This window comes from Neolamprologus multifasciatus, chromosome 18 (genome assembly GCF_963576455.1).
Source record: "Neolamprologus multifasciatus chromosome 18, fNeoMul1.2, whole genome shotgun sequence".
Lineage (NCBI taxonomy): Eukaryota > Metazoa > Chordata > Actinopteri > Cichliformes > Cichlidae > Neolamprologus > Neolamprologus multifasciatus.
In genome coordinates, this window is record NC_140456.1 from 36307139 (window position 1) to 36329267 (window position 22129).

A 22129-nucleotide genomic window follows, 5' to 3' on the forward strand; every position below is an offset into this window, starting at 1 on the left:
TTTGTGTGAGGACAGGGTTTCCCGCCTGTCCCAGTCTGCTGTCCCAGTAACGACCGCCGCTTTAGGCTCCGACGTGTTTACAGCTGCTTTAGCACCGTAGAAATGACACATTTGTTATCTGAACACAGAAATAACTGTTTCCTCCTCATCACCAAGCTCCGCCCCCTAAAGCTAGTCTATCTTCACATTGTCTGAGGTGGAGGTTGTGACTAAACTAGCAGCACAGTCAGTGATATAGTTCAGAAGGATGTTGGGAGAAGACCTCATACTGGTATACTTCCCACAATGATAAGGATCATACAGTGACCATAAGCTGACCTTTGACATCAGTGATAAAAGTAATCAGGTTATGTTGATGTACTGCGGTCTTTCGTAGCAGCGAGCTTTGTGTAGCACCAATAAAAGCGTGACCTTTGGTACAGTGGCTGATGTTGAGGTCAGAGGTTACAGCCTCAGGGTCCGGGTGCCTTGCAGGACTGGCAGCAGGCCTTCCTGTAGTACCAGTGGGAGCACAGCTTCACCTTGAGGACCAGGGCACAGTTGGCTGTTGCTTTGTCCTGGCAGAAGTCTGCGTGTGACGCTGCAGGATAAACACATAACAAAGCTGCTGTTAGAAAGTCATCGTCTAACATCACCTGCTCTTGGAGTTTTTATACCTGGTGCTTCTGTCGGACAGCTCTGGATCTCACAGCTCTGCTTGGTCTCCGGCTTGAGGGCGGAGTCACAGCTGTGACCCCTCGTTACCAGCTCCTCCCCTTGGTAACACTTGACCTCTCGAACCTGGACGCCACGCCCACAGGTCTTGCTGCACTGAGTGAACAAGAGGTCAAACTTGCCGATTGTAGTTTGTTGAGGAGTGAAAAATGTGAGATGTGATCGTGTGCTGGGCGGCTGATGACAGGCGTCACTACCTGAGACCAGGATGTGCTGAACCACTTGGAGCAGGGTCTCTGGAAGCAGGACGAGCTCGTCTGCGGTTTGTTGGTTTGGTTACAGCTGCTGTCTGGAAACTCTTTGAACACTCCTCCGTCCAGGCCAGCACACACCACCTGACGCTGTCGCACGCCGCGGCCACAGGTAGCGTTACACTGAAACACAGACGCAAAACTAAAGCGTGTACGATCCTCATATAGCGTTAAAATATGACGTCTTCACTGTGCCACAGTCACCTGTTGCCACTCCTGCTCGACCCAGTGTGGAGCGCAGTCTCTGTCACCGCAGGGATAGATGGCCAACGGGCGTAACGGCTGGTCACACTGCCCGTCTGACATCACAAGTCCGCCTGACGAACGGCAGGTCACAGAACGCACCATCCTGCCCTCGCCGCACTCTCCTGAGCACTGACACGATGCAGAGACATTTTCATGCAAAATACACGCTGGACAAAGCTGCTCGTAACCTCTGAAAACTACAAAATCGAGTCATAAATCTGCTGTTCATCCCACTGTAAGGCCTGCATCCACTGGTTTTCAGCCCAGTAACTGACAGCCGCCGTTCCACTGGGACCATTTCAGGAGAGGCTGAAGGCCCAAAGGCTTCAAATGCTCTGTGTAGTTCTTCTCTATATAAAACCCATTTTAACCTGTTAAACTCTTATCTTTGGCATTTTTCGTAGAATAATGAAAAACATTGCAAACTCTGTTTTTGTGCTAATAACGAATAATCTTAATGTGCAGTTTGCTGTCTGCACACAGCCCAGAGCTGTTTAGTGTTTAAACAACAAAAACATTCAGGTTCAAGTGAACGAAAACGCAGCGAGTGTCCAAACACGTTCATAGAGCCTGGAAAACTTTAAAAACGAAGTCCAAAGATAAAGAGTGACTGGTTTGTTACCATGGTGACGTATCTGGTGATACAGACACACTATCAGGTCATCAAAATTTTACAGTTTGAGGCTGAAACAGTGATGGACAGCAGTGTGTGGTGGGTACAGTAAAGGGCTGAACTCACGGGTCCCCAATCAGAAACGCTCCATCGTCTGTCACAGGGTGGGCCGTCACATTCCTGGCTCTCTATTGGCCGAGAGGTCTCGTTACACAGTTTCCTTTCCACAGAGCAACGAACGTCTCGAGTGCGGATGCCGCGAGAGCCGCAGCGTGCTGAGCACTGACACACGGAGGGAGAAATGATGAAGCTGGTGTGATGAAGCATGACAATATTCACGTGTCCTCCTGACGGGAGACGAAATCTCAAAGAGGTGAATCATGGAAAGTTTCTTGTTGCTTGGTAACAACGTGAGAACATGTAAGACGCAGTGAACCGACATTAAAAGAGAAAGTTAGACGCTGCTGTAGCACAAACCTCCGACCACCCCGACACCTCCCACTGGGGTCCGCAGCTCTGTCCGTGGCACACCTTCCTATTGGCTGGTTTGTGGAGATCATGTGACAGACAGAGCGAATCGTAGACAGAGGAGTCGAACCCAGGAGACAGCATCTTCCAGCAACGCACGATACGAAACTGCACGCCCTCGCCACACGTCCGAGAGCACGCGCTCCAACCACTCGTCTCCCATCTGAGGACACAGTGGAGTTATCACAGTAAGACATCTCCACACAGATCCCACAGATGAATCGTTCTCCTGGATTTGTGCTGGAATTCTGTTTCCCTGGTGGGGCATCGTCCACGGTGGTGACCCGTGTGATGCATCGTGTAGAGGCTTCAGGTGTAACCGAAACTACGGCAGTAAATCAAAGCTATCGCCAAATATTCTCGTACAGTCCTGGAATCATTTCCAACGTTTGTCAGAAACATTCAAATACAGCAGAAACTTACGAAGACCCCATTTAACGAAAAATCAAGTTACGAAGGCGACGGCAATATTTCTGCCCGTGTTACGGCAAAATGCCCGCGCAACGAAATCCGCTGGCTCTGATTGGCTGAGCCCAGAATGCCTTCCAAATCATGTGACAACCCCCTTGGCTTTCGTCCTTGCGCTTCGCTGTTCCACTTGAACTAGTGATGGGATTTCCGGCTCTTTTTAGAGATCCGGCTCTTTCGGCTCGGCTCACTAAAAAGAGCCGGCTCTTTCGGCTCCGAACCGGCTCTTCAGGTTGTTTTGTTGCTTTAATTATTTAATCATTAACAATAATATAAAATTATGCAGAAAAGTAATTACTAATGTAAAAAAAGTGGTTTTATTTATATATGTTTATATAGGGCCCCTAGAGAAAAAGCACGTACAAACTCCAAAACACATTTCTAGCGTTAACTGAACTTCCAAAACAGAGCTACCCAGATCACTTAAATTACACAATTGAAAGCATGTGTGTATTGTTTGTGTATTTATAGACAAGCACTCATATTTATTCAAATAATTTAAAAAAAATTAATTTACCTGTTACTACCACACACCAAATCCGGTTGTTGATACTTCCTGGCTTGTGTAGCCACTAGGTAACAAAAGCTCAACACTGCGCCCTAGCATCCTGGAGCACTTCTGTTGTCTTTTGTACGTGATTCTGACTGTGAAGGTTCTCAGTCATCCAGGTCATTGTAGTCAAAGGAGCTTGTAAAGAAAAGCGTCTGGACTTCTTTAAGTTGCTTGAAGACGTTTCACCTTCATCCGAGAAGCTTCTTCAGTTCTAAGGTCAAATGGTGGAGAGTCCCAGATTTAAACCTGGTGGGAGTTTCCCCCCACAGAGGGACAAAAGGACCCCCTGATGATCCTCTAATCGCCTGAGCCAAGGTGTGGAACTGGGTGTGGGTCCCAATCAGCCAGAGTTTCGGGTGAGTTCATTGTGAAACCTGGCCCCACCTTATCATGCGAATTCCTGAGGTCAGATGGCCCAGGGTGTGAGTGGGCGTTAAGGCGTCTGGGAAGGGAACTCAAAACTGGATTATAGATGGCAGAGAGTTGGTGTCGTAAACCACCGCCTTTTGTCCCTCTGTGGGGGGACACTCCCACCAGGTTTATATCTGGGACTCTCCACCATTTGACCTTAGAACTGAAGAAGCCTCTCGGATGAGAGGTGAAACGTCTTCAAGTAACTTAAAGAAGTCCAGACGCTTTTCTTTGCAAGCTCCTTTGACTACGTGATTCTGAGTTTGTACGTGCTTCTGAGTTTTTATGTGTTTTGGAGTTTGTACATGCTTAGGGGTTTGTAAGTGCATCTGAGTTTTTATGCGTTTTGGAGTTTGTACATGCTTAGGGGTTTGTACGTGTTTTGGAGTTTGTACGTGCTTTTTCTCTAAGGGCCACCATAAATATACTTTATTTATTCACTCCACATAAAATGTAATAAATAAATCATATAATACAAAGAACAACTATTTACATTTTAGACTTTTAACTATTTAAATTTTCAGCTTTTTCCTTTTAAACAAATTTAACGTGAAACAACACAAAACACTGCAAACCACAACACAATTAAATATAAATTAAAATATGAAAACAAAAAGAAGATGCACATTCTCTGTCATATGGGCCTGCATGATCTCTGAATCCTTTATCATCTGCAACTGAAAATAGTGGATGATTACTATACCTTTCTAATGTGACGTTGTTGTCCCTCACTCTCTTTCTCTCTGGCTCTGTTCCTGTGCTACTGCAAGTGTAACTAACGCCCCTCCCCCCTCTGCCCAGCGCAAAGTACAGGCCGCGCGTGCAGAGTTTAGTGGAAAAAAGGGCGAGAGAGAGGGTGAGAGAAAGAAAAAAAAAAACCTCACGGCTTCCAATAAGGAGCCGGCTCGCGTCGTTCACTTCAAAGAGACGGCTCTAAGAGCCATTTCGTTCGCGAACGACCCATCACTAACTTGAACGACGTATTGTTGTTGCCGTTAGCAATTAGCCATTAGCCTACCGTTCGCTCAACAGGCGCGATGGGTGCTTCGACCCTCGGGAACGAATTAATTTCGTAAGTCGGGGTTCCACTGTCTATGCATACGATAACATTTTTAACTAAAATATTGATAATAATATTATAAATAGGCAGTAAAACATGAGGTCTGATAAATCAGCTCCAGGTTATTTAGAACAAAAAGGAATCCATAGATATTTAGCAGCTAATGCAGCAACACAATCAGGCCAGATGTTTGTAGGAAATCTGAATCTGTAAATTTATAGATACAGTTACAGATGCAAAGGTCAGTTTTTAACAGTTTATTTATTGATTTATTTGACAAAAATGGCACGTTTGGTTCGTCCCAGCGTGTACTCCAAGTCTCCAGGTCCTAAAAGTAGCATCTGACTTCAGAGTATGTCAGCATCATCTGAAATCAGGCCTAGTGTTAGTTCAGCCATGACATGGAGATCCATCCCTGCTTAGAGTCAGCCAGCGTCAGTACTGTCCACCTGGGAAACGTGTGCTACTATCTGCTGCTCCTAACCCTGCTCCACCTCAGAGGTGAACATGATTGGTCTCTCCAGCATGAAACTGTTAAACGTGGTGTGGATTGTGCAGTGAGTCTGAGGTGAAACAGTACCGTGGAGGACATTGCTTTCCAATGCAGAACTCTTGTGTGGGCTCCGGTCGGGTCAGAGAGTCACAGTAACGGTCGTCGACTTCAGTGCCATCATACCGGACGCACAGGGCGTATGTGCTGGTGATACCTGGGAACACGGTACATCTCAGAACTTCTCGGAGCACTTTTACAACTTGCCTCGTGCACACATTCATTTATGATTTTTCTGTGGTTCTTCTGTGTAAGTGCTAATTATCTAACATTCACACACATTCATGCAAGACCCTGCTCCACCTGCTGAGCTACACCCTCCACACAGTGCTCAGAGATGAACATCCTCCATATCCTGGTCAAACATGACTCCATGTTCTCACAGTGTTACTGGAGGCCAAGGTAATGCCATCCAGAGTAAGAATCTGCTTAGATACCATATTTCTAAGATTTTCAGGGCCGAGTACAATAACCTCAGTTTTATCTGAGTTAAGAAGCAGAAAGTTAGTGGCCATCCAGGTCTTTATGTCTTTAAGACATTCCTGCAGTTTAACTCATCGGTGTGTGTTATTCATGGACAGATGGTGTTCAGAGCCATTTGTACCATCACATTGTACATCCTGAGCTGAGCTGTGACTGACACGATTATGTGGCAACACTGCAAATGCAGGTTTTGGCCCCCCGGCCTGTTCACACCATTTCAGCCTGATTCAGTCAGGAAGAGGACGAAGCGTCAAATGAAACGTTTCCACTGCAGCTGTTGTTGACAAATTCACTTCTTCAGGATGGAAACAAGGAGTGTTAGTCAAAATTACACGTGTAGTTACAAAGTTACAACATAATACGGTTTGTCAGAGCAGTGCTGTAACATCGCATCACCAAGTCCAGCCCTACATCAGGAGCTCATTTAATCAGTCCCTCAGTGAGTACAGTGTCACTATGATCACCTTCAGTTAAACAAACAATCACTTTTACACTGTGCTTGAATCTGTGCTGATTTGCAGCAGCAGCCAATCACACAAATATCTGTTTGGCTCTGACAGTATCAGGTGACAGCTTCGTGCTTACCTGTTGTACAGGTGGAACTGCATGGAGCATACGCAGACACCTTCCAGCTATACAGGTCTCCCAGACTAACATGTGGCTCCACATCAAAGTTGTTGCTGGAAGGAAGCAGAGACACAGACAGGAGGCAGACTCATGAAACTTGTAAAACCCACCGATGTCACAATGACTTCACTGAACCTGAGGATCACGTGTTAAAGCCCAGACCAGTCTGCACACATCTAAACCCAGTGATGAAGGGCTGTATGTGAAGCAGTTCTTGTTATGATTACAAATGCAGAATAAGCTCTGAGGATCACGAGATGCTTCATCGTACCTCGTCTCTGTGTTGGCTGCCTGCACCTCTGACGCCTGCTGCAGCTCTACCAGGACGGCGGTGTGACGACCACCGACTGTTTCTGAGGCCACAGAGTCCATGACAATGTCCCTGTGCATCTGTGAGCTTGTGTCTGTGTCTGCAGCAGCAACTGACCGCTGCTCAGTGGCTGAGTGTGTGTTTGTCTGCGTCTCCTCCAGCAGCAGGTAGGCAGCATCTTCTGCTGCAGGACGAACCCTCTGATCACCTGTGAATGGGACAGATTTTTGAAGGTTAAGGTTTCATTTTTTATTTGCTAATCTTCATATTATTATGTGTCTTTTTCATAACTTATATATAATCAAAGTCAAACTCTACAGTCCTGTTCTTGCGCTTTCCCTCACGTCCTTACAATTTACGGTTACAGGGGCAGCAAAAGACTGGGAAAGTCAAAAACAGCCGTTGTGTTCCACAGGTGAACAGGTTAGTGGGAAACAGGTGTTTGTCAGCATCCCCAAACGGCTCAGTCGTTTTAAAGGATGGGCGAGGTTACACAACATCCCAACTTCACTGGAACTGTGGTTGCAGTATTGGCCCAACACTGGTGTGAGTCCAGTGAGCTTTGGTGTGAGCACAGGTCTTATTCACACCCTGAACTCTGAAGTTTACGCAGCCCTCAGGAGGAGTTCTCCAGGTTCCTTTATTGGCAGCAGAAGCCTCTCTGCTCAGGATCATTGTCTGAAAAATGAAGCTGCTTCCAGTCACACACAGACTGTATTATTCCGCGTTCACACCCTGTATTGTCCAAAGTGTTCACCCACCCACCCATACTTGTATAAAGCGCTTTGAGTGCTCAGATAGAAAAGCCCTATATATGAACCAGTCCATTTACCAACTTCCTTCCAAGCCAAAGACTAGAACATATTGATGAAGGACCTCATGTTTTTGGCTTCACCTGCACAGCAGCTGTCGTTCCAAGCTAGGTCTCCCCACCAGGATCTGTTTCCCCTGCGTCGGGAGCAGCGCTGGGCTCTCCAAATCAGGGACAAACAGGATCCCACATTCTTGATTTTTAGTTCACAAACACTTCTTGTAACGACTAACTACTCCTGAAACTTTGGAGGTTTTAGCTCTTTATAGAGTTACAGGAGGATAAGAATAATTATCAGGCCAAATGTCCTTTGTTAAATTAATCCTGCTACCACGTGAGAACAATAAACATATAATTTTCTGTGTAACCCTCAAACTGAAAGGTGATGTAACAACACTCGCTTTCTACTTTTTCACAAAACTAAAACATCACTCCTTCCACGTCTAATATCTGTAATGGAGGCGGAATAACTGATCCTCGCTCCGTGCCCAGTGCTCGCCACGCCGGGGAACAAACTGTGTCAGTGATACCGACACAGTTTGTTCCCCCGGTTCAAATCACGGACACACAGGATCCCACAGTCGCTCATGTTTTAAACGCTCTGCACAGACATTTCAACAATGCTGAATATTGTTACTCAGTAAAAACCTAAAAAACAACAAAAACAACGTAAAATAATTAAAGATGGTTTGTTTTTTTAAAAAGAGGTAGTGGTTTATTTATTGCAACCTGAAACCTTTTATTTCTTTCATTGTTTACAGTTTGCGGTGTGGAATAAACTGCAGTGGAGTTTGAAACAAAATATGGGCGTGTGTGCACGTGTGTGTGTGCGCGTGTGTGTGTGCACGTGTGTGTGCACATGTGTGTGGGCGGGGTTCTTGTCAGACAAAGGGGGCTTAGCAAAAAAAGTGTGGGAACCACCGGCTTACTGTACACAAGGAAGATGTCTGAAGTGAAAACATCTGGGAAACAACTGGATTTGTCTTTCCTACCTGGGAAGGTGAGCAGTAGCGCGTTGTCATCTTCAGTCGATTGCTCGTTGGAAGAGTTGGAAGAGCTTTCTTAATGAGCAGAGAAAAGAGTGGCAGAGATCACGTGGTTAGAAAGCACCAACATCACAGAAGATGAAATGATCCCTAAAGCTGCTGTTGTCTCCTGATTAAACTTCTGGCACGACTCAGTCAGTCGAACGTCTCTAATAATACAAGATGAATCAAACTTACTGTAGCCAGATGGTGCTGGAGGTCCCTGTTCCTCCACATCATTGTGACTAAACACACGAGTGATGACATCAGCAGGTCTGTAGACCATGTCCACTGGTGCTGGTCTGGCGGTCTGGATCTCCCACACCACTTCCTCCTCCTCTTCTTCCTGCAGCTGGACATCTGGGTGGTCATGCAGGTCGTGATGGACAGATGCTCTGCTGTGGTTCATCGAGATACTCTGATCCCCTCTGACATCCACGTTTACGTCATTATAGGTGAGGTTAAGACTGGAGTGGCGTGAGGCCGCGGCTTGAGACTTGAGTGGGATGGTGTACTCGTAGGTGATGTGGGGGAGTTTCCCATTCAAGTTGTAGTACTGGAACGACACGCAGCCTTGTTACAGTCAAACTAACAAACGTGTGTGTGTGTGTGTGTGTGTGTGTTCCTGCACTACCATAACATTAAGACCCTGCAGAGTGGGTCCCTGGGCAATGATGTATTCCAACCCATCAGACAACACGACGCTTGGGCGGCGGTACTTGAACACTGTTCCTGCCACGTGGAAATTCTGAGGGTTGTCAAACACCGTGTTCCCATTGAAGAAGAAATATCCCGCTTCATCTGACAGAGCTAGAAAGAAGGGAAAACGTCAGGTAGGAGGGCTACAAAGCTCAGTGCCCTGGTAGAAGCACTGAGCAAAGGTTGTGCTGGTGCAATAAGCAGCACCACACTGGCTACAATATCATTCAGATTGTCTACATTCCCATCTAGGCCGTGGTAGTCTTGAGGAGATGGGCTTGTTTGTTAGTTGTTGAAGAGCTCTCATCTGAAACGCATGTTTCTAAAAGCTGACGGGGCTGCCTGACCACATACATCTCACATCTACCTTCAAAGTGACAACTGTGCTCTACTGAGAGACGCTCACGAGACAACCTGGCACTATTTTATTATCAGGCGCTTAAAGATTCAAGTGTGGACTTAAATCTCGCTGAACACAGAGCAGTGAAGTACAACTCATAAGTCAAAGCATATATTAGACACATGGAAACAGGAAGTACTTGTGATTGGCTGTTGATGAGGAGATGCCGTGTCCTTTGTGAGAAAACTCCGCCTACTCTGCAGTTGATCCCAGACACGTTTTATTTCCACGCTGACGTCAGCTTTAACTGACACAGTAAAATCCCAGCTGGGATGTTGGTGATGAACACATGACAAACTGATGGGAGCCACTTGAGGCCAGGGACGTCCCATCAGTTGGTAGAAGACGCCTTTCAGATGAGACGTGAATGACTTTAAGAAGCTAAGAAAGTCCAGTTGGCTTCACATATTTGCACTTAAGACTCAGATAGGTGGTTCAGATCTGCATGTTCTCAAAGACCTCGAGACGGGAGGCAAATTCACGGTCCTGGTGTCAACCTGGACTTCTTTAACTTAAAACTAGTGACCAAGTCTTAGCTGGAGACTAAAACTCTCATCACCACTGAAATGTGATGACGTTTGCTCCCTGTGCAGGTCTGGGATCTGTAGTGAAATGAACGAACAGCTGAGTGTTGGAAGCCATGCACCTCAACACAGAGTCATCATTTTCTAACGTAGCAGTGCCCAGAGTTTAGCTACTAATCCTGTTCTCTTCCTTTAAAAAGTTACTTAGGAGTTGGATTAGTTTGCTTACTGTAATACACTAATCATATACATGCACATATTTGATGATAACCATGGTCCCTCGTGGTCCCTGATGATATTGACCTTAAAGAAGCTGTACGTTCTCACCCAGGATGTTCTCCGTCTTGTGCCTCTCTATGATCTGAATGTCTGAAGCTCCAGCTGGGATGTTGGTGATAAACACATAACCTGATGACAAAAACAAACTTGTCACTGAACTGCAACACAATTGTAAAGAAAAAACACTCCCAGAGTTTATGAGCAGGAACACATCTCTGTGAATACGAGGACTCTGGTGAGGACAGATCTCTGGGGAAGGCTGACCCATCTAAGTATGTTTTTAATGCACTGGTACGGCATCACATGATTACACCACGCGTCGACGTCTGCCTCCAACATCTTTGAAACATGGCTGTAGACAGTTGGACTCCTGATTAGATCCAGTCAGTTTGGATCCATCACTCCATAAGAGTTGCGTTGCCTGCGATTTCCAGTCCAGATCTAATGTGGCATACGTCAGCCTGTTCTCCCTCTTTCTGTTCCTTCACAGTGGCTTCTTGACAGCCGTCCTTCAGAGCACTTCTAATGAGGCTTCTGTGGAAAGTAAATGAATCAGCCGAAGGCTCAGATGCATTTCTCAGGTCCTGTCAGGTCTTTGCTGGATATTTTCCTTATTACTGAAGGACATAACTGTTCGTCTGCTGTAGAATTTCTTTCAGGTGTGCCACTTCTTTTGTCCTTAACTTGTCCTGTTTCTTCTGATGTTTTAAGAACGTACTTTACACCATGTTGCAATATGCCAAGTTTCATGGCAATATCTCTTTGGGAAGCCGTGTTGGTACAAAACCATGCTGTCAAACGACATGTTTCATTGGTCCAACTAAGTAAGAACAAACTGGTGTATGTGTTGCTAGCAATAAATTGCTAAAATTGCTAAAAGGTAAAATTGCTAAAATAAAATTGTCTTCTTTGCTAAGTTTTCTGTTATGTGTAGAAACAGAATGATGTCAGGATCAATGTGAAGTTATTTAACTGACTGAAAAACATTCTCGTGTCCAAATAAAAACTCAGAAATTCAAGAACATTAATGTTCAAGACCAATTTTTTAAAAAAGATTACAAAGTCTGGCTCCTTGCAGGCAAAATCAAAGCATTAAAAAAATATGTTGAAAAAGCTTCCCTCGCTTCGAGAGTCCTGCTGGTGGGCGGCCTGCTGGTGGGCGGCCTGCTGGTGGGCGGCCTGCTGGTGGGCGGCCTGCTGGTGGGCGGCCCGCTGGGGGGCAGCGGGCCGCCCCCCAGCGGGCCGCTGTCATCCACCCCGGTTCAGGCTTGACACATGTTTACAGGACACTGTGCAGTGGATTTCGCTGAGGTGGTTGCAAAGATAGAAGTTTCCTTGAGCTGTCTGATGAGTGAAATAATCACTAAATGCTCGTCCTGTGCCAGTTAGATATGTATGTTGAATGTGGTTATCTGTGTGTGTGTTACCTAACTGTGTGAGTGCCTTCCTGTAGGATCCAGAGATCCGCTGGCATGACGTCCCGTTTCCTCCGCACACACCACATCTGTCGACAGTCTTACTGCTGTACAGCTCCCCATCACACCCCACAGGCTGCAACAGAGGAGCAGACATCACACATGTGACACTGTTTGTTCTTCAGAGACACTCATGCAGCTTTTTCTCACAACAACCAGAAACACCTGACTTAAAAACCAGGAAATATATTCTTCCAAGCCACGTGATTGGGTGAACGTGTTCACATGTTTTGCTCTTTAAAGCACACTTTTAAACACAGCCGAGTTCAACCACATGTCAGAGTGGGGAGGAAAGGTCACGTGGAGCCCAACAGGGCAGCCAGCTGCCCCACATCTGGGTTCAAGAAGAAAGGTCATTGATGTCAGCTCCTTTAGCTCCCCCCTACTACAGCAACGGCAGAACATACAAAGAACTTCTTTATAGTGAAGTGAAACCATGTGTTGAAAGGTGAAGGCTGTTCCCAGCATGCCTCAGTACTGACAGCAGCTGCGTCCACCTCTGGAGAGTTTACCCTCCTTTAACAGATACTCGAACCATGTCAAACAGCTCATATCATCTCAGACTGCCTGAGGAATCATGACGGTAAATTAAAAGCATCATGCATGACGAGCACAATGAGTCTGACAGAGCAGCTGTGGGATGTAGTGGAACATCATCCTGCCAAAGTAGACGAAAAAGTCTGAGCGCCTTGTTGAATGAACACCACGGCGTGCAAGCTAACGAAGCAGCTAACGAGTGTATTTTCTATGATGTTGAAAATATTTCATTAAGATTTTCCACAGTAAATACATCTGAACTTTTTCTGGTTGGTTACCTGACACATCCCCTCGATACACACGCCATGGTTTTCAGTATCCCGACAGGAGGTGCCATCGTGGGCAGGAACCAGCAGCTGTCGCTCACCACTGATGGTGGTACACTGCAGGTCACATGGTCTATTGGAGATGCTGATGTAATCGGCTACATGGGGAAGGACACATGTAAGAAAGCATTTCTTTAACAACATCAACAAACTGCACATCGTGTCATTATTTCAGACAAATACATCTTCACATGTTATATCTACTGTTGCATCATCAAACGTAGACGATGAAAGTGAACCGACACATGAGACGAACAGACCAAGGCTGACCTGGGTACAGAGGTATCCACTGATAGTATCTCCTTCCAAAGGCTTTAGAGTTGAACTGGGAACACTGGTGCTGCTTGAAGCTAACACTGGTGCTGGGACACGGCTACAAAACAAATACATACACAAAACTAACAAACACAGACAAAAGCTTCAATGCTTCTTTCTACTGTTTCCTTATTGTAATCAATCAGTACAGGATCAATATCATACCTGCTTTGAACAGAGCTGGTACTTCTTAGGGGAGCCAACACAACAGGAGCTGTTCACATTTTGGGTGGAGGCCAGCCTGAGACAGACAGGAGTGCAGGACGATCAACACTTTTATTGATGACACCGTTCATCTAACTGCAGGCTGCTGTGCTTCCACACCAAAGCTTCAATTTGCCAACTGTGCTGGCCAAACCCACGGCCACACTCTAAAGTCGTAACGCTTGTATTTTCATTTCTTCATTTGAACACAATAACACACTTTAGTTTCCAATAAGTTTATTGATTGGTTTGGAGACATTTGTTCTTTTTGTAAGCGCGCACATTTAGGTTATGTACCAGTTCATTACTTTGTTTGACTGACCTTTGCTTCTTTTACTTGCTGCTTACCTGCCACGATCCCTGAGAGTTACCAGACCAAAGGTGGAGGCCAGGGTTTAAAGCCCTTAAATACAAAGAGGGATAATTGGACCGCACCACCACTTCCTGCTGAAGGAGACTGTGTATTTTCTTTAATTAAAAAAAAGCTTTTGTATTTGATTACATATTTGAGTTTAGGGTTCAGTGGGTTTGACTTTCTTCTCTGGTGTTGACTTTATAAACAAACCAGGCTGTACTGCATAATTTTTGTGGTTTATGATTGCGTTTTGTTTAGTTACCCCTCGTGTGTCACAGTGGTCTGATCAGCCATTATATAAAGCCTTGTGTGTCATTTCCTGTTTAGGTCAGTTATGTTTGTTTGGGCTGAGTTTAGGTTTGTTTCTTTGACCTCGTTTATGAGCTCAACGTTTGTTATTTTTGTAAATATAATTTTTGGGGGTTAAATGGAAACCCTGGTTTTTCTAATAATTCCTGTGACTCCTCCTGCTTTTTCAACTCAGTCCATCACACCAACACACTGACAATAAATGAACTGTGTGTAACTGAGTATCATGGATGATGTCACCAAGCTACCCACCAAGAGTGTCCAGGTCTTCCCTTAGATGGTAAGCTCTTAGAGATGAATGGACGTGCCTAATCCTGCACTTCCCTTCCACTGCCCACTAGTTACACCATGGTTACTGTGGCACAGTGGGTATCTTTATTTGCCTACTAAATTCATCCGTTTTTCTGAATCGCTTTGGTCAGAATTGAAGTGGAGCTGGAGCCTATCCCTGCACAGACAGGACACCCCTGGGTTAACTCACCAATATATCACAGGGCGAAGACAAAGAGAGACACATAAATACTCCCACCCAGCAAAGGCCATTTCAGGATCATCACTTCATTCTGTTGTTCTCAGACTGAGTCACTGTAGGTGGGATGTTGCAGCTCTAACCTGACTGTTGTTCAGGTAAAATTCAAATGTGTTTTTTAAAATCATAATCATTAAAAAGGGATAAATCTTTTTGTTCAGACTCCAAAGTGGGCCATGCCAGAAGACGCTCGACACCACTGTAGAAACCCAGCAAGCTTGTCTGTAGCCTGCAGACCGAAGAAGAACATTTACAGCTGGTACTGGCCTCATTAAAACTTTCCTACAGCAGTAAGACGTAAACACAGTAAACTATTTAGCAGCCAAAGCAGTGGATCTGTTTCTTAGGAGGAGGCCATCGTGTGTGTGTGTTATTTTGAACTAAAAGAAGAGACTAAATAGCCTTATTTATGTGTTTGTGTGTAACTTTGGGAGGACAGAGAGTTACAGCATCTGTCTTTCATTACAGCGTTAATATCTCCCAAACACACACCTCTCTCACTGTATCTGCTTCCATTCAAACACTGACTGTAAAAACAGGAGAGATGCTGACAAGAGATGAACGCTAGGTCACTGTGAAGACAGAGGCCATAAAGCAGGATTGGGGGGGGGGCAGACAGAGGGCAGCAGTCATCCTGGTGGACAGAAACGTTCCCGACGGGAGAGTGCTTCATCCAGCCCCCATCTGTACATTGGGGGATGTTCAAGATTTATCTGGGAACACAATATATGACCCAAAACAAATAAACAACTTTTTCAGGGATTTCTATAAAACGTTGTATTCACCACAAATAAACCCGTCTAAAAAGGAAATTGATCAGTTTTTGGACAACATAACTCTCAAACACTCAAGCAATGGCACTGGATTCACCACTGACATCAGGTGAACTCCAGGAAGCCCTGATAAGTAGCCCAATAATAAGGCTCCACATGCCCAATAATAAGGCTCCAGGTCCAGACGGCTTTCCTGCAGAATTCTACAAAGACTTCTGGACGATTCTAGCATCAGGTTTTTACAGAGCGTTGTTAGAAATCAAAGAAAAGGGCAGACTTACATCAAATATGAATTCTGCAAACATTAATCTCCTGCTAAAACCAGGCAAAGACCCTGTATATCCCTCAAGCTATCGTCCAATATCCCTTATAAATGTAAACCTTAAAATAATCTGCAAAGCTCTCTCAAAGAGATTAGAGAAAATAACCCCCCTCTTAATTCATCCTGACCAAACTGGTTTCATAAAAGGTAGGCACTCATCAACAAACACACGTAGATTACTTAATTTGATAGACTACTCATACAGTAAAAACCTTGAAACTACAATATTTTCTTTAGATGCAGAAAAAGCGTTTAACAGAGTTAACTGGAAATTTCTATTTGCAACTTTACACAAATTTGGTTTTGGATCCTCTTTCATTAACTGGTTAAAAATATTATATAACTCCCCAACAGCTTGTGTCAGAACAAATGACCAGACATCCTCCAGCTTATGTCTCCTGAGGGGCACCAGGCAGGGATGCCCACTCTCCCCTTCACTGTTTGCAATTTTTATCGAACCTCTAGCAGCAGCAATTAGACAGAATTCAGCAATTAAGGGCATAAAATGTAAGAACGTGGAACATAAAATCAGCCTTTATGCGGATGATGTGTTACTCTTTCTCCAAAACTCACAAACCAATATCTCTGGGGTGATTGAATTGATAAACTCTTTTGCAAGAATATCAGATTACTCAATTAACTGGTCAAAATCTACAGTCATTCCGATTAATTGCTCCTTCCATAATTCCTCTTCTACACCACTGCAATCGGGAAATATAAAATATTTAGGTATTAATGTTTCTCCCAAGCTTGCAGATCTAACTAAATTAAACCATATCCCACTTTTAGAGAAAGTAGAAGGTGATCTGGCTAGATGGAAAAGTCTACCCATATCACTTATGGGAAGGGTTGCCACTATAAAAATGATGGTCTTACCAAAAATAAATTATTTATTCTCAATGATCCCAACTAAACCGCCACAAGATTGGTTCAGATCTCTAGATTCATGTATGTCCAAATTCCTTTGGAAAAATAAGCCCCCACGTATAAGCTTAAAAACACTACAAAAGACCAAGGATAAAGGAGGATTAGAACTACCTAACTTTCAGCACTACTTCTTAGCCAACAGGCTTCAGTTTATCTCAGGATGGCTAAAACATACCCTCTTAGACGAACCTTGGCTAGATGGAGAACAAGCACTTTGCAATAATCTAGAGATTTCAGATCTACCATTTATCAGCTCAAACATCCAACGACATGAATGCTTCAAAAGCATCAACAACAGCTCTTCTCTGACAGCATGGTGGGAGTTTCTGAAGTTGACAGAGTCTTCATTAATCCCATGCAAACGTACACCTATCTGGAACAACCCTGACATATTACAAAACAATAATATGATAAACTTTCCAGATTGGAGTGGTAAAGGAATCAAATATGTAGAACATATACTAGAAGGAACAGAATTTATTTCATTTGACAGACTAGTTACACAAATTAAATCCATAATTAAAAAGAAATTTAAACCGGGTCAAGTTGAACTACAAACACCACCAAGTGTGGTTCAATTTCTTACTCTTAAAACCCCCAAATTACTTTCCAAAATATACAGAATGCTTTCTAAAACAGATGAATCAATATCACTTCCTATTGCAAAATGGGAAGCGGATTTATCAGTTAACTTAGACCAAAACTTCTGGTCTCAGATTTGCTTTAAAAACCTTTCATTTAATTAGAAATCCCAGTCTTCAATTAATTCAATACAAAATACTACATAGAGTGCACTATACAGGTCATCGGATGTTCAAGATGGGCTTTACGTCTACCAACAACTGCTCACACTGCCAAACGAATTCACCGGACAATTATATCCACGCTCTTTGGTTCTGTCCACCAGTTCAGAAGTTTTGGCGCGAGATATGTGAAGACTTATCAAAGTGTCTGAAATGTAACATTCCAACTTCCCCTTTAGTGTGTTTGTTGGGCAGCTTAGATAATGTCACTACAGAAAAGAATATAGCCCATATGGTTTTCACTGCCCTATGCATAGCCAAGAAAACAGTCCTCATGAACTGGAAAAATAAAAACAATCTTAACCTCCTAAGACCCGAACTCTTCCACGACATGCATTTTTAATTTCTCTTTGATATTTGGTCACATTGGGACCTGATGAATGTCAAAACAAAGAATTACCAGATTTTTTTTAACCTTATTTTTGTTTCTAAGAAAAATGAGAGCCACATATGAGGATATTCGTTTAAATTGTTGATAGAACAGTGGCAGTATAATGTCCCCCTAAGTGGATATCAGGCCCTTGTAGAACAAAATTGAGTATTTTAGTCTAAATAACCCAAAATGTGATGTCCACATATGTGGACGCAGGTCCTACTAGGTTAATTCTAACCAATATAGAAATTATCTATTAGATTACATTAGTCTTGATACAGCCTCTGCCACCACATCAGATCAATTGCTCTGGACTCCTTTGATCAGCTTCATCACCTAGTGGGGGTGGGGGGGGTCATAGTTTGGTCCCACCTTCGCTGTTGTGATTGGTGTGGGAGTAGGGCCCCCACGCGGTAGGATTCAGAGTGCTTTCTGAGACACCGGCTGGGGCCTCCCTTGCTAGCAAGTAAAAGATGTTCGCCTTGTTTTTGTCGTTAACGAGAATACGTTTCTGAACCAGCGGGTCTTGTGGAAACACAGACCCAACAGTGGGCACGCTACACGGACTCCAGAAGACGAGAAGTGGGCGTCCAGGTACACACCGGCTCACTCCTTGGCGGCTGCTTGTCGGGGCCTGGAGCCTGGGGCTCGTTCGGGCCACTTCGGGGGTGGGGTGCCCTCGGCCTCTCGGCCTGGGGCTCGGTCACTCAGGCACAGCTGGCTGCCGGCGGAGCTCACGGGCACGTCACTGCAACCCCCCCTGGCTTCTGCTCCGCGGCTGCTGAGTGACCCCTCATCTGGGACTCTCCTCAGCTCTTTCTGGGATAGTGGTGCGGCTGCTCCTCTGTTGCTGTTACTGTTATATTACCATAGATCATTGTGATGTTGTTTATTATATTGCTCTTTTTTTTTTGCTTGTTTTCTCTTTTTTCTTTCTCATCAGGTGATCCAGGTGATTGATGGATGTATTTTTGTCTGTTTGTTTTGTTGGTTTTTGTTTTTTGCCCTTTATCACCGTTCCTCTTCCCCACTGTTTTTCTTTCCCTCTTTCTTTCTCCCAGTCAAGTCTGTCCCGTGTGTAGCAAGTGAAAATAAAATAAAATAAACATTTAAAGGTGAATCAAATAGACCAATACGACAAGGCTGGGATGGTCCATTTGGTAAAGTAAATCCGTTGGGCATCTTTCTTCGCCTTTAGACAATAATTCTGATGGCAGCCTCGCTTCTGTCAGTCTGTCCCAGGGCAACTGTAGCTGCCTCCACCAGTGTGTGAATGTGAGAGTGAATGAATAGTGGAATTGTAAAGCGCTTTGAGGGTCTCGAAAAGCGCTACAAAAATGCAATCCATCATTATTATTATTAAAAGAACCAAACGGGACAGGCGAAGAAAGAAAAATTGCTATCCATGTCATGAATGTAGTGCAGACTCACAGACAAATGAAGGATAAATCAAAGACAGACTTTTATTTTGGAGGAAGAAGACAAGTGAGTAGAGACAGCTGGGACGCGTTAACATGAGACACACAAGACGAGGACTATCACAATAAAACAGGAAGTCTGGAGTCTGTGGGCGACTCTTGCTCGTGCTGCTGTTTGTGTGGGAACAGCTGTGGAATTAAAGCACTGTGGAATCACACTTCTTTAATTATCTGACATAAATAAATGTAAATGAGATACCGGCAGCCTTTCAAAGGACAGAGATTAGTTTTATGCCTTAGTTCAGGTTGTATGTGTACTTTACTGTATTTGAAATGACTGTACTAAAATGTAAATGTTTTCTTTTAATATGATTTTAATATGGTGCAGAAACACTGCAATTACTAAACGAATCGATGGCACAGCTGATCTGTTTTATTCTTCAGAACGATGTTTGGTGTTTGTGCGTCTGGGTTACAGTTACAGTTACAGTCACATCTGCAGGCTGAGACGGCACATGTGAAACCAAAACATTCAGAAGGTGGAATATCATCTGAAAGTCACTCGGTTACCTCTGCATGAGACAGTGTCTCTCCTGGCTCCTCACTCCTCCTCCACAGCTCCTGGAACAGGAGGACCACGTGGACCACTCCCCCCACCACTGAAACACCTCCTGGGAGAAAATATACAGGCCAGTGAGTAATGTGAGGTGGGTCATTAAGGTCAGCCTGTAACCATCAAACATTAAAATAATGACCATTATTGTTGACACTGTTACGAAGAACGCAGATGGCGTCCTTAGCAGCACCAAACAGTGCCTGTGGACCTACTGACCAAACAATCAAAGTTCACCTTTTTAAACTTCTCACTAATCGCTGAAACACGACTGTGTAAAGTGTAATATTACACTAGTCAGGCCAGCTGTTCATTAGGTCTATCGCAATATGAACAATGAGTTATTGAAGACAAAAGAATTGATTTAAACCAAATTATTGCATTATTGTTTACAGAAATGTACAAAAAAGTAAAATATTATCATTCAAATTCAGATTTAAATGAGTTTTGCCTCTTTTAGTAAATTATTTATGCTGAAAATATTTTGCAGGAGCTGGAAATGTCTGCAAGCACTTACTTCAGACTTACTTGAGATGTTTTTGTATCCAAGTATTATAGAAACGTAACAATTTTAATGTCATCAGTTGTCTACCACTTTTTTGGAGTCCAGGCTGAAGAGGACAGCAGCCCAAGCTGAGATGCCTGCTCCGTCCATCGGTCTCCTCAGACACTGAGTCCTGAGTTTGCCCAGGATCTCCAACAAGAAACACCTTGTTAAGGAGCTGTGGAGTAGGGCTGGGCCATATCATACCGTTCACGGTAACACCGGTGTAATGTTGGGCAACGATAAGAAAAGGAAATATCGTGATAGAATATGGGTAAAACGCGCATGCGCAGTGCCTTTGTTTACATACGCACATGGCGGAAAAAGCATGGCGGCGACGCAGAATGAGAAGGGAGAAAGTGGATCGTTGAATGAAACGATGAACCTGAACTGGTTTGTTAAAATGCTGCAGCTTCACTGGTGTGGAACTGGTTTAGCTTTCGTCAGATACACAACAAAGCACTATTTTTGGTAGCGCATGCTAGCGGGCCGTCGTTATTACCGTGTTGTTTGGAAAATACGGCACACTTAAAATCAATCCTTTGATTTTTCTGAAAGTCGACAGAGCCCCTTATAATCCCGTGTGCCTTATGTATGAACTCTGGTTGTGTTTACTGACCTCGAGACGATTTTATGTCCACGGCGCTCGAAAATCTGTCAAATGTTTCAGTACGACTTTGCTAAGCTACGAAGCCGCACCGCTTGATGGATTGTCGGAGCATTACGGCATCGTAGGCGGAGCCTCGCGGAGTGATACGTACTGTGCTTCAACATAATGTTACCGTATTGTGTGTGTATAACCTCTTTTTAAGTGTTGTGGAGATTATACGTGGTTATGCTGAGGATATGTCGGCCAGTTTCCACTGGAAATGCCTTTTGGTTAAACTGTCAGTGAGGAATTTGCACTGTTACATTTTTATATAACTTTAATGCACATAAAAAAACAGCTGCTTGTTTATGTGAAAATACATTGATGGTTTTTTTTGCAGTAATAAAGTTGTGGAGTTGTAAAGTATTTTGTCTAGTGCAGGGGTCAGCAACCTTTAACACCCAAAGAGCCATTTGGACCCAGTTTCTGCGCAAAAGAAAACTCTGGGAGCCGCAAATACTAAATCTAAAATGAAGATAACACTGTATATATTGTTTTTAACCTTTATGCTTTGTGTGAACAACTAAGGTGTGTTGCTTATGAAATCCATGAAGTGCTACAGAGAAAATTACATTTTATTTATATAATTAACACATTTTGAACTCTTAAAGAAATATAACAAAAGGAAAGCTGAACTAAAATGATCCAGCAAACAAAAACTGTTATATCTCCTTTGGGCTTTTAGAGCCTTGACCTGAATTTTAAAAAATAATTGGAAAAAAGCACTATGCTACTAAAAAAATGAAAAATAAATATTTGCAAAATTCTGCATAAATATTTATTTATTTACTTATATTTATTTTACATGGTAAATGTGTGTGGCGGGGCGTGGTCTGCAGCACCGCTGCATGGGAGGCGGACGCACCTGAGCGGCACCCGCAATCACACCTCACCACCTTTACGTCTGCGCTCTCTCTGCTGTTGTGTTGGTGTGTGTCGGGCTGTGAGCTGCAAAGCTACAGCCGGCTGTGTGCGTACAGCAACCGTGTGTGAAAAGTGGTCAATAAAGAGATGCTGAAAAGCGTGTTCATGCAAACATCGTCGGGTCTGCTGTGATATGTTTACAATAAGACTTCTGCTCCTGAACCTCTGCGCACAGCGTCTG

General features: G+C 44.0%; 1 protein-coding gene across 1 annotated transcript in view; it reads right to left on the minus strand.

The window, feature by feature from the left end:
* Positions 1-57: 57 nt before the first annotated feature.
* The window catches only part of LOC146498580 (ADAMTS-like protein 2), a 31948-nt gene continuing 9876 nt past the window's right edge, over positions 58-22129 (minus strand). The window contains exons 3-20 of the mRNA XM_085140095.1: positions 19789-19889; positions 13371-13446; positions 13161-13263; positions 12843-12988; positions 11980-12103; positions 10601-10681; positions 9285-9460; positions 8849-9206; positions 8618-8686; positions 6776-7022; positions 6463-6557; positions 5425-5551; positions 2302-2515; positions 1951-2106; positions 1170-1340; positions 912-1088; positions 657-810; positions 58-580 (exon numbers count right to left, since the gene is read on the minus strand). Of these exons, the coding sequence (XP_084996221.1) occupies positions 453-580; positions 657-810; positions 912-1088; positions 1170-1340; positions 1951-2106; positions 2302-2515; positions 5425-5551; positions 6463-6557; positions 6776-7022; positions 8618-8686; positions 8849-9206; positions 9285-9460; positions 10601-10681; positions 11980-12103; positions 12843-12988; positions 13161-13263; positions 13371-13446; positions 19789-19889 (2703 nt within the window). The 3' untranslated portion in view covers positions 58-452. The remainder of the gene's footprint in view (positions 581-656; positions 811-911; positions 1089-1169; positions 1341-1950; positions 2107-2301; positions 2516-5424; positions 5552-6462; positions 6558-6775; positions 7023-8617; positions 8687-8848; positions 9207-9284; positions 9461-10600; positions 10682-11979; positions 12104-12842; positions 12989-13160; positions 13264-13370; positions 13447-19788; positions 19890-22129) is intronic.